The 12,611-nt window shown below is 34.3% G+C and overlaps 1 protein-coding gene across 10 annotated transcripts; it reads right to left on the bottom strand.

Moving 5' to 3' along the window:
- Positions 1-9,577: 9,577 nt before the first annotated feature.
- Positions 9,578-12,185, bottom strand: LOC106336607 (autophagy-related protein 9-like). Of its 10 annotated transcripts, none has more exons than XM_013775480.1 (5): positions 11,975-12,185; positions 11,770-11,898; positions 11,516-11,693; positions 10,153-10,792; positions 9,578-10,074 (listed from the first exon to the last, which is right to left on the bottom strand). In XM_013775480.1, exons 4-5 carry the CDS (start codon positions 10,353-10,355, stop codon positions 9,666-9,668), a joined length of 612 nt encoding a protein of 203 aa, XP_013630934.1. In that variant the 5' UTR covers positions 10,356-10,792; positions 11,516-11,693; positions 11,770-11,898; positions 11,975-12,185; the 3' UTR covers positions 9,578-9,665. The 10 variants fall into 10 exon arrangements, 9 of the variants coding, with proteins under 9 accessions (XP_013630934.1, XP_013630935.1, XP_013630940.1 ...); XM_013775481.1 differs by having other exon boundaries at positions 11,765-11,898; XM_013775486.1 differs by having other exon boundaries at positions 10,153-10,636; positions 10,733-10,783; positions 11,516-11,898.
- Between the last annotated feature and the right edge of the window lie 426 nt (positions 12,186-12,611).

Raw genomic sequence — 12,611 nt, forward strand, 5'->3', positions numbered from 1 at the left:
GTGAGTAGAGCCACAAAGGCTGCTCATGACAAGAAGAAGATGAAGAAAGAACCTCACCCTCCACCTTTTGATATGATGCCACACACTCTCACTCTTCACCCAATGAAGTTCAAGGATGGAGCTATTGAGTACAAGATCAAATGCAAGGGAAAGTCTACATCATTCTCAAGTGCAAAGGCCATCATCACTTCACAACTCCAAGATGATCCAATCAAGCTTCAAAAGCTTCTCTCTCAAGTCCTTACCATCAGTCTTGAAGGGGGGTTCTCTCTCAAGTCCTCACCATCACTCTTGAAAGTGGGAAGGATCCTTCTTCTCCACTCTCCGCTTGAGGTACCACTCCAACTTTTCCATTGTATATACCAGTTTTTCTTTGCATTTATTCTTTCTTTTGGGTGTCTCTTGCAACTTACTAACACAGAGACTGTGTGAACTAAGTTTGGGGGAGGTACCAAGTATTTGATCATGTTTGCTTTGATGATATTGCATTGAGTCTTGCATTGTACATACATATTTGCATAGAAAAACCAAAAAAAATTTAAAAATTTAAAAAACACAAAAAGAAGCATGTAGTTGCATCACTTGCATTCTTAGGATTGAGTCTAGAGCATATAAGTTGCATTCATGAATAGGGAGAAACCTTGTAAAGAACACATATGTAGAACTCAATTTGACATCCTAACTAAACATATCAAGTAACTTAAACATCTCTTGAAAAAGCTTGTAAGCTTCGAGCCTTGAAAACTCTTCTTGAAACATGTTGCTTGCTTGATGATTAACATTGTTCTTGAAACCAACTCCAAATGAACTAGACTTAATGAACTTAATTTCTCTTGCATATGAACATTTGCATATTTGATCATGGATATTATACACATTTGGGTTATCTTTCTCTTTTTGTACCAATCTTTGTTAACCCAAATGGCACTCCATATCCATTAACCCTCACCATTCTTTGAATCCAACATTAATTTGCTTGAGTGAGGTCTTTTATTGATAGCATGTCATGTGCAAAATCTTGAGAGTATTAGTAGCGACAATGGGGTTGTTCTCATCTTTGGCTAGCATTGGGACTTCATTTAAGCTAGCCTCTAGGATGGTTTTTGGGTTTGTGAGCTTAAATTCTTTTGATCTTGGGAATGAGAGAGATTGAGCGAAAGAAATGAACCAAAAAGAGTATTTAAAGTAAGAAACCCCTAGGGACAAATAAAATTAGAAAGGAAAAGCTCTAAAGTATCAATAGAACCCCCTCCCAAAAAAAAAAAGAATCAAAGAAACAATAGTTGAGTTGGGGAAAAGAAAAGAAGAGAGCTAAGTCTAAAAGTTTAAATTCAAAAGAACAAGTCTCAAGTTGGTTAAATCAAAGGAAAGAAAGGAGAGTTCAATGGGTGAGAGATGAAAGTGAGAGTATTTTGGGTTTGAGAAAGAAAGAAAAGAATGGTAGAACTTAAAGCTACTTAGGAAAGGAGTAGAATGATGAGAATAAGCATTGTATGCATGAATTGCTCATTTTCTTAGATAAATTTTGCATAATGATCTTTCTCCTATTCTTGAGTGTGAGTCACTATAAATAATGCAATTGAAATCCATTTTTCTTCACATTAGACCATCTTCTCTCACCAAGCCAAATGATTGAGATTAAATATCCATTTGCAAGAATTCTCCTTGTGTGTGTGTGTGTGTGTGTGAATGAATGTGAGAGTTGGCTAAGGAACTTGTTGGTTGAATGACAATGTAACTTGTGTAGAGACAAAAGATTCTTGATAGGCCTTGAGAAGCTAGAGTGCACTAAGAAAATTGATCATGCTATTTGCTATGTTTTCTTTGGGATGTTACATCGAAGGTTAGATACTGTGTCTTTTGGTTATGAGCTCCCATTTTCAAACTTTTATTCTAATTCACCTTGAAAGTTTACTTGTGCACAAGTAAAGTTCTAGTTTGGGGGAGTTGATATCTTGTGTATTTACATAGTTTTAGCAATCATTTTAGTTCTCAATTTGTCCTAGATGCATTTAGAGTAGATTTAGGTCCATTGCATATACATTTGTCTCTATTAGGTGATGGAGATGATATTTGGTGAGTTTGGAACCTTTGAAGATGGTATAGAGACAAGAAAGGTGATTTTGGTTCATAAGACGAGTTTCCAACTGTCCCAGCGGCCAAATGCAGCGGCCAAGACAAGCCGCTGGAGAAATCCACTACTCCCTGCCCAATATCTGGAAGATGCAGCGACCAAACAACAAGAAACATTCCGCTGGAGTGTGCAGCGGCCAAATGACATGTCAAAAACCAGCTGCGACACTTAGAAAAATCTGCACTTCTGTTTTTACCAACTTTTTACCCAAATTATCTTGGGTCAATCCATGCTTGTTGGATCGACCCAGCTCGTTTTTAGGCCACTATAAATACTTTTTAGACCTTATCTTAGAACTTATCTTGTTTTCTATCTAATCAAAAGCCACTTTTTGGTGAAAGATCTAATCTTGATCATAATTTCTTATCTTTGCTTGATTACTTTGACCATTAATCATGTTTAGATTTGGATCAACTAATGATCTAGTGTCTACCATGAGTATGAGTGAGTAGTCATCTTTGGATTCATGGTTAGGATGATTTAGGATGATTAAGTGATGATCTAGAGTTTTTAGAGTAGATTAATGTGTTTCCTTGCTTGACTGAGTGATCTTAATGCTAAGTTTGAGTTGGCCATGCTGGTTTAGAACTCTAGACATTTCATTGCCCGGAAGGTGTTCGATGAAATGTCTGAGCCAACTCATCAAGCTCTTAGCTTACCCTACCAAAGGGATTTGATGTTAGGGGAGTTAGGAAAGTTGAATGATCTATCCTTAATGATTGCTTGATTGACACAACTAAAAGAATTTGATGTTTGATCATGAGAGTAAATGAGCTTTTATCTTGGAAGAGAACTTGCTTAGAATTGATATCTAGACTTAGGGGAATGTGTTGATTGAAACCTTGTCATTTTAGATTTAATCTTAGTCAAAATCTTATGCCCATGATTCCTCCTTATTCCAACTGATTGAAAGCTGTTGTTTACTTGCTTTAGAAACCTGTTAGATTGATTGAAACCACTCATCTTATTGATTGCATTTAGCTTAATTGAAAACTTGAATTCTCTTTGATTCAAAACTCTTAGAAATGGATTGACATCTTAATTACTATGATGATTTGATTATTGGACCCTTGAAAAATCCATTTCAGACTCTGAACAAGAATGTGGTTTGTGAGATCGAAGAATTACAGATTTATAAAGCTTTATAAAAGTTGCAGAGCTGGCTTCTTAACACCATCTTCTCTCTCATCTTTTCAGACATCTCTTATACTAAAACAATCGTATATCTCTCCTAAGACTTGCAGAGTTGAAGAGGTTAGTTGGACATCTAAGTGAGTTTGGCTGCAATCTTTTTTTTTTACAAAAGAGAAGAGTGCGATGTGGAGAAACCTTGATAGAGTTGAAGAGGTTAGTTGGAAATCTAAGTGAGTTTGGCTGCAATATTTTTTTTTTACAAAAGAGAAGAGTGCGATGTGGAGAAACCTTGATGTTCTCAGATTATGTTTGAAAATGACAACTTTTTGTTGAGAACAAGGAATTATCTCTAATGTTCAGATGAGAGAGCCTTATATAGTCCTTTCAACTCATAGTCTTGCTCTTTCTATGAAATGACCTGTTATTCTGTGGCTAAGTAATTGAGACTACTCATTTTTACTACATTTTGTTTCTTGTAAGAGAAATCAAGCTTGGTTAGGTTGACGTTGAATGGTCTAGATTGTGTGCCAATATTCATGTGACCAAATGGATTACATGAAGGGAAACTTATACGGAAGAGAGAACAAGAAGGGAAATAACACATTGTATCCAGAATTCAAGTAAAGAAACATGTCTTTCAGATGTTTTCAGTGTCTAAATTATGAAGGTAAGTAAGGAGTCCATATAAAATGATTAAAATACAGACAAAAGATATACTTTATAAAGCCATGAACAAACAAATTGTTTACATACTCTTTATGAAAAGTTTACAGATTCTTTATAAATAATTTATATACCCTTATATATGGTTTATAAAATTTATGTATTGTTTTTATAAACATTTATATATGATTTATAAACCCTTATTAATTATTTACATACTCTTATAAATCCTTATAAACTATTTTACATACTCTTATAATGTGTTTTATAAACCTTTATAAATGGTTTATAGACTCTTACAAATAATTTGTTAACCTTTTTAAATGGTTTACAAATTATAAAGTTCATAAATTGTTTTTAGTAAATTTTATAAATGATTTATAAACTCTTATTAATTATTTATATATCTTTATAAACCCTTATAAACTATTTTACAAACTCTTATAAATTGGTTTTATAAGTCTTTATAAATTAATGTAGACTCTTATAAATGATTTAAGAGACTTTTTAATTGGTTCTGAAACCTATGAACCTTATAAATTGAATACATAACCCATATAAATTGTTTATAAACTTTCATTATAAATGGTTTATAGACTTTATTAATTGATTTATAAACTTTTATAAATGGTTTAGAGACCCTTACAAATAATTTATAAACCTTTATAAATAGCTTATAAACTTTAGAAATTGTTTTATAAACTTTTATAAATGATTTATAAACTCTTATTTGCTCTTAAGCTTTATTTTCTCTTCATTTTTATCTTCTTTCATGTGTTATTGCTCTATATCATATGCTGCAAAAAGTAAATCCACAAATCCTTGTTCCCATATAACTTTTCTTCATTTTATATCCTTGTTGAGCTAATTGTACAACACTGTCAAAATCCATGTCATCAAGATCATGATGTGTTGGGGTCACCAAATGTTTGTATTCCTCAGATAATCCAAACACCATATTAACCACAAGATGTAACAAAGAATAAACAACATATTATAAGTCTCTACAAATCTCTAATTTATAAATTTATAAACCCCAATAAAACTACATTTATAATCTTTTATAAAAGGCTTCACATTATTGACCAAGACACCGATTGAAAAATCACTTTTGGATTGTCTAGTGGTTGTGTTCCAGCTTCATAAATCCTCAGAGGTAATCACGAAGATGTGCAAAATTCATTGATATCTAACTGCAAGACAAAATAAAAAGATGATGTTAACTTTTAATCATGGTCTAAATATACCGTATCCAAGCTTAATGTTCATGTATTTCGGTAACAGTCTTACAAATAACACAACACAAGACTTCTTGAGTTCACACGTTTATATGTTGTTCTATAGACATATACGATGAACTCTTGTTTAAGAACTTCTTTTATAAAACCTTGTAAATCGTTGAGTTGTATTATCAACAATTTCTTAAAATCCAGATTTATAAGGGATTATAATTCCTTAATATGCAGTGTACTATCGGAAAATCTCTCTTTTAGCCGGAACTATTCAAATGATAAGTCTGAATCAACCGTATCCTATTTTTGGATAAACAGAAGGAAGAAAATCCTAAAATTACTTGAAACCCAGATTTATAAAGGATTTTAAGTTGTCAAAAACTCAATGTTCACTATCGAAACTATTTCTCTTAAATCGACATGTTCAAAAGAGAAGCTAAAGCAACAATGATATGAACTTAAAAAAATGATGATATGAATTTCTAATCATGGCTTAAAGTTACCTTATCCAAGCATAGTGTTAGTGTATTTTGACAACAGACTTACAAATAATATAGGATAACACAACACAAGACTTCTTGAATTCACATATTTATATGTTTTTCTATAGACATATACCATGGTATAAAATCTTGTTAAATTGTTGAGTTGTATTATCAACAATATCCTAAAACTCAGATTTATAAGGGGTTATAATTTCTTAATATGCAGTGTTCACTATCGAGAAATCTCTCTCTTAGCCGGAACCATTCAGATGACAAGTCCAAATTAACCGTATTCTATTTTTGGATAACAGAATTTACTTGAAACCTAGATTTATAAATGGTTTTAAGTTGTCAAAACTCAATATTGTTCACTATCAAAACTGTTTCTCTTATATTGACATGTTCAAATGAGAAGTCTAAAGCAATCTTGTTTGATTTTTTGATAAGAGAACAAAATCAAAAAAATACTCGAAACAAACAAAAGAATGCATGAATTAGAGACATACGAGTTGTGTATCTTGAACAGGACTCAACATTTTGAAGGTTTTGAATCGTGATTCTCTGTAATCCGTTTTCGTCGCCGGCTGCGTGAGTGAGAGACGGCGGATCTGAACGGAGACGGCGGATCTGGACGGAGACGGTGGATCTTGACGGTAACTCTGAGAGAAGATGGATCTCGAAAACAGAGAGGAATAATCCATGATTGAGGAGAAGATACGGTAAGGGTACTATTGTTTTTTGTTCATTAATGAAAGTTGTATTTATGGAAATGTCCCTAAATTGGTGGTAAAGTTGAATAGTGGTATCAAACAAAGTGTAAAAATAAAATTTCTCCTTATTTTTTCTACCGTCTATATATGTTTACTAAATATTTTTTTGTGGGTTTTGTATTCTTTCCGTATATGCATTTATTTATTTTTCTTACACATTAAAATTAGCCGGCAACAATAAAAAAATCCAAATGACGGCTATAGTAAATTATTTATTTTGTTTGAAAACTGAATCAATGTAAAAATTAACAGAATTTGATAAGATAATAATATAAATGGTACATTAATAATTATATGAATATCTGTGTATATAATTAAAATGATGGATCAACATATAATTTTAGTACAGTTTGTTTTATAATTTTAATACTTATTTATAATTTTTTTTTTGAGCAAATTTCTAATTTTATTTATTTGCATAAAAATCTTAGTCTTGTTTGGTTGTTTGCTGTCATTCGTTTCGAATACAAAACTGGAAACAAAGTATACTAGTCTACTTTAATATGTTTCGGATAGATCTAGAATATTCGTTTCATTCAAGGCGTTTTATCCGTTGAAAGTTGAGAGCAAGCGAAAGTGAATAAGTGCATGCATCTTCATTTACAGCACGTGTCTATTAACTTTTTTTTTTTGTCAACGTGTCTATTAACTTTGTCATGACTTAGTCATCAGTCGCATATATTATTTTTTTTGTAACACCATCAGTCGCATATATAGAAGTGAAAAAGTATACTTTTTTTTTTTCATCTATTTTTATTTATAAAAAAGCCGAAGCCCAAAGGGCAAAACCCAAACATACAAAACAAGGTTCTAAAATCCAACCATAAAAGACTAACCCAAACCAAAGATCAAAAAGCTCAGGAAAACAAAAGTGAGGTCCAAACTAGAAACTCCCTTACCCACCACGTGTGGAAGCACGCAAGAACGAGAAAACACGTGTGTAAGGATTGAACACGTCCCCTTCCCCACCGACTTGACAACGCCGCCGGAACCGCTAAACGTCTCTCCTCCGGAATCACACCGGAAACTTGAAACTCACCGTCTTTACCGACAAACCATTCTTCACCAAAGGCAACCACTTCACCGGATTCAACCGGGATCTATCCAAGCCACTGAAACCACCTCCAACGATTGTATTGGAAGTTTAATGGAATCAGCTTCTTCAATTGATACACCTGAGCGTCGGAGAACTTCAATCGAAAACGGAATCGAGATCTCATCCAAACTCAGGCCCACAATCACCATAATGAACCCGTCACACTCCTCAATCACTCCCGAGGAAACCAAACGACACCAACCCGATCATCCAATACTTTAGCCGGCGACCACCACCGAAGACAAACAGAAACGGCTCGGGATAGAGCTCGCACCACCGTCAGCGTTTCATCGCCGGAAAGAACGCCAGATAGTTCCGCCAAAGGGGCGCAAACCACCAGAAGCAAAGCCGGCTACACACCGTCAAGAGGACCGCCGTGTACCAGAGTCGATACTCACTGTTTGGGAGGAAACCACCGCGCCTCTCGATCTCTCAAAAATTCTCGGAAAGAGAGAAGAGAGAGAGATTACCATTCTCTTTTTCCCCTTCCAACAAGTTATCGTAAGTGAAAAAGTATACTTAAAACGAAACAAATCTGAAGAAAATAAATAAATAAATGAAACATGATAGTATATGCAAAAGAGGGCGGCGTGAAGTGTTCCGTAAGCAACAAATTCTGAATCACTAGTTTGTTGTTCTTCTATCGTCGATCAATCCTATTGTTTATAGTTAAAGCATCTCTAACCACTCTTATTTGTTTTTTCTAACAGACTTTTTTCTATAAAAAATTAAGGTAAAAAAATATTTGCGACCTGATTAATTAAAGTTAGCGAGATAACATTTCCTCCTCTCACTGAATTTTTTTTTTTCTGGAGAATGGGCTCTTACTGATTTTTTTGGATAGAAGTCAAAAAAGTATTTCTTCAATTTGCAAATACTTCATACGAATTTCAGTTAAAGCTAAAGAAGTAAAAGCAAGAAAAAACACACGGGGCTAAGGTCAAAAATATTACCTTAAAAATATAAGCTTTTGAGGTTTGACCAACGATACCTAAACATGACTCTAAGATTGATTATAATCTTTCTCCTTGGTTCACAATTGCTTTACTGATCTGGATCAGTAGAGAGATTATGTAGATTAGGTACGCGCAATTAGTAGATATATTATTTTATAGTTTGTGATCTTTCTTTTTTTGCTTAAAGCACATTTTTGATATGGTATATTCCGAAGGAATCGCATATTTGTACCCATTTTGGGAATTGTAGGCATATCCGTAAAATTGTAATTTTCGACAAAGTATTTCATCTGGTTGACTCAGAAGATCGATTCTTTAGTAGTTCCTCGTTCACAAATTGGTTTACTATTTGGACCTCTAGGGATTGTAAACCAGGACCGAGATTATGAGATATCCAAACCTAAGAATATCAGACTTTTTGGAACTATGGAGCATTTTGTGCATCAAGCACTGCCTTGGACTTCAAAAGCAATAACTACTTTTTGTAAGTTACACGTTTGTAGCCAAAGTATATAATAACTGTTAATATTTAAGAAAAATAGGAAAACTTTATGTTTACCACTTTCATTGTATAATTTTTCAATTTTACCATTACTAAAAATACATTTTCAAAAATACATTTTCAAAAACACATTATTCAGTGGCAAAAGACTCTTATAACCTTGTTCTATATATATATAATAAATCATTATTTAAATAAATATAAAATAAAATACAAAATTAAAAAATATATTTTTTATGTTTTCGAATTATTTTTTTTTCAAATTCGAACTTTTTTAGAATAGTTTGTTTTTTACAAAAAAAATCGATTTTTTTTCTTTTTTAAAAAATTTAATTTTGAAAATCGAAAATTATGTTTGAAACTATTTTTTTTATTTTTTTTAAATATTTTTAAGTATTTATTTATATATTTATTAGAATCCTAAATTTCACATTCCAAAAACCTTACCCCACTCACCCCTCAACTCTGAATCCTAAGTTTAGATTAGTTAACCCTAGGGGTATAAGTGTTTTTTAAATTTTATTAAAAGTGAGATTAAAAGTGGTTAGTGTAAACATGAAAAATGATACTATGAATATGGTATTTGTGGCAATTTCCCAAGAATAATAATATATGTTTAGAAGTATCATGTAAAACATATGTATCAAACAAACTAACACACATTAATATCATGTGAATTACAAGTAACAACGGTTAATATTTAAGAATATATAAGTATATATTTGTTAAACGGAAGGAGTAAAGTTTGATCAAAGAATAGCGTGGGAGGATAGCATACCAGTCAAACATGCTCTGCAATATGCAGCAGTTCAGGGTCCACTCAAGGGTCTTTGTCAATACAAGGTGGTGATGTTGCGTCCCATGTGGAGCAGATTTGACTACAGGAGCAGCACCAGGGATCCAATGGGAGATCGGGAAAGAAAGCAAACCTTTGTTGACCATTCTGATCAAGTAGTTTTCTTTCCGCATAAGGTGCATAACAATATCATGAGCTGAAAGATCCTTCACCATGCAAAGGCGCTGTGAGCTTTGTAACTGAACAACCTTTTCAAGGACTGTTTCCCATGGCATAGTCAGGATTTCGTTGTCTGTGACATGGAGACTACAAATTCACAAACACTCAATAAGAAAATAGATTATGGTCTACAAAGTGTGTTTGTTCTAACTATTTATAACTTACCTGTTGTAGTAAAAGTGCCGGGAGTCCAAAGTATCCTTCAACTGGGCGAAGAACCTTAAGAAGCAGAAGAGCCAGTAGACAGAGAAGAGAGCCAAATATCCAACGATGATAGCCATTGTGAGCGTGAAAGGGGACAAAGGATGCTCATGGATAACCTCTTTGACAAGATCGCATGGCTTAGTCCCAGATTCAACAACATCCATTCCACATTTTGCATTCTTAAGACCACGCTAATACCACTGTTATAGTACCAGAGACACATGATAAAGCCAAGGCTTAGAAGCTCAACAGCCCACTTTACTATAATACACCAGAGGCCTTTGTCTATGTAGTAGCTGTAGAGCCTCTCGAAGAAGAGATCCAAATCAGAAATGGGCTGAACAGTTAAGCTCTCTCCGTTAAAAAGTCCAGACGGGTTCTCTCTGCCGGGACTTGGTACTTCACCGCAGTTAGATAGCTCAATCGCAGTTAGATAGCTCAATCACTTGCCATTTTAAAAAGTTGAATACGTTTGGAGCCTTTTACCCTGTACTCATCATTTGTAAAGACTGCCGATTGATCAACAAAGCCAGTCCATTACCTGTTTTACCACGTGGGGGTATTAAGAGCGAAGTGCCTCACGAGAATGCAGCTACAAATCCTGCGTCAAACAATAAAGCATCATGACAGATAAAAAATGTACCCACTGTTGGAGCTAGAATCAGATAAAATGAAAATAAATGAAGCACAAAGGCAGATCAGATACTTAGAACCAGACATACAGACCAGACCAAGATAGGGAACTTGTGAGTTGTGGCATTTTTAATTACTGTCTACCATGATTCTAGATATAAAGTACCCACCTAACCTTTTCCTACTAAGATTACTATTCACCAATTAAAACATTTCCTTTATTATTCAACACATAGCATTCTCGCACTGGCAGTGATACAGCCTCAGAATCACACCTTAGCTTATCTCACAAGAAATCAAAACCTACGGCTTAAATGGATTGAAGATCACCACTCAAAGATGTGAAGGCTTTGAGATAAGATCATGAACCAGAATCTAAATGAATCACACACAAAGATAAAGGTTCCACACTTGCATCCTAAGAAAGAATCTCACATAACTTAGAAATAACAAGAACAAACATAAAAGCTCTCAAGAGAAAATATCACTTTCTATTCAATACTCAAGTCTGTCTTTGCAATGAAATGAGAGGAGCTTTATATATAGCTCTTGGACAAGATCAAAGACATAATGAAGGGCGGATTTTTAGGACAAATTGTAATTAAGAGAGAATCAAATGACTGGTCAAAAGGGCTGTTCTCAAGGGATTGAAATCTGCTTATTAAGGAGATGTTGACCACGCCTTTAATACCTTTGATCCACATCTTTATTAGCTGATAAAGAGGCTTAAGTGGTGGCCTTTGTTTGGAGACATCCTACTGAATAAAACGAACCATGAGTTTGATGTCGTCTAGGTTCATCCGAGTCCAAACATGGAAAGTCTTGTCTACTTTATGAGCAGTGGATTTGATGCCCGCATCAGGCAGGATCTATAGATAATGCAGCACATGCTTAGCAATATGAGAAAGCACTCAAACACAGAGTAGAGAGTAATCTATACTCAACCGAGAGAGGCCGAAACAAGGTTTAAGCACATAAACAATACTCCTTGATCAAACCCAATTCCCTTACACCAAACGAAGAAGAGTGATTCAATCAGGAGCCACACAAAATTGAAACGGCCAAACCCAATACCTAACAGGATATACGACGAACTAATAAAGTTTCCAACTTTATCTGATAAGTAGAAACAAAAAGATCAAAACTTTACCAGCGACCCACAAAAGGAAACGGCGCAGAGAGAGACGTGAAAAGCGAAGGTTCAGCTATGAGAACAAAACTTACTCACAACTTGTTGTTCAAGGGCGGTGGAAATACGATGAAAAGAGAAGAGAGAATTGATCGATGGAGAAGAAGAAGAAGAATGGAATTGGGTTTGCGTGGAGGAAGAAATGAGTGAATAAAATATTGATTTTTTATGCTTGGACGACTTGTTTTCGATTTCCGTTTAAATAAGTAAACTAGGAAAACCCTAATTTCTCAGAGGTCCCGGATCTCTGCGAGAGCCAACGACAAGTGACCAAATATATGCGGAAATCATGAAAAGATAACAAACGAGTTTAGAGAAAACAGTAGATCTTATTTCGAGTCCGCGTAAGAGCGTTGCGATCATTACAAGAGATCATAAAAGCTTTGGCCGCAAAGACTGTCAGCGAGTTACTTAGTTCTAGCGGCCTAAAAGCTCAAACCTAATTGAGTCGCAGCTCGAAAACAAAAGACGAAAAAGATACATAAAAGGTTTTTGATTGATTTCGGACTGAACCTTGTTAAAGGCTGCCTACGTACCCCTTTCGAGGATCAAGCCGAACGTAATTCAATTGATAGAGCTGGACAAGAGACCGAACTGC

This window comes from Brassica oleracea, chromosome C4 (assembly GCF_000695525.1).
Source record: "Brassica oleracea var. oleracea cultivar TO1000 chromosome C4, BOL, whole genome shotgun sequence".
NCBI lineage: Eukaryota > Viridiplantae > Streptophyta > Magnoliopsida > Brassicales > Brassicaceae > Brassica > Brassica oleracea.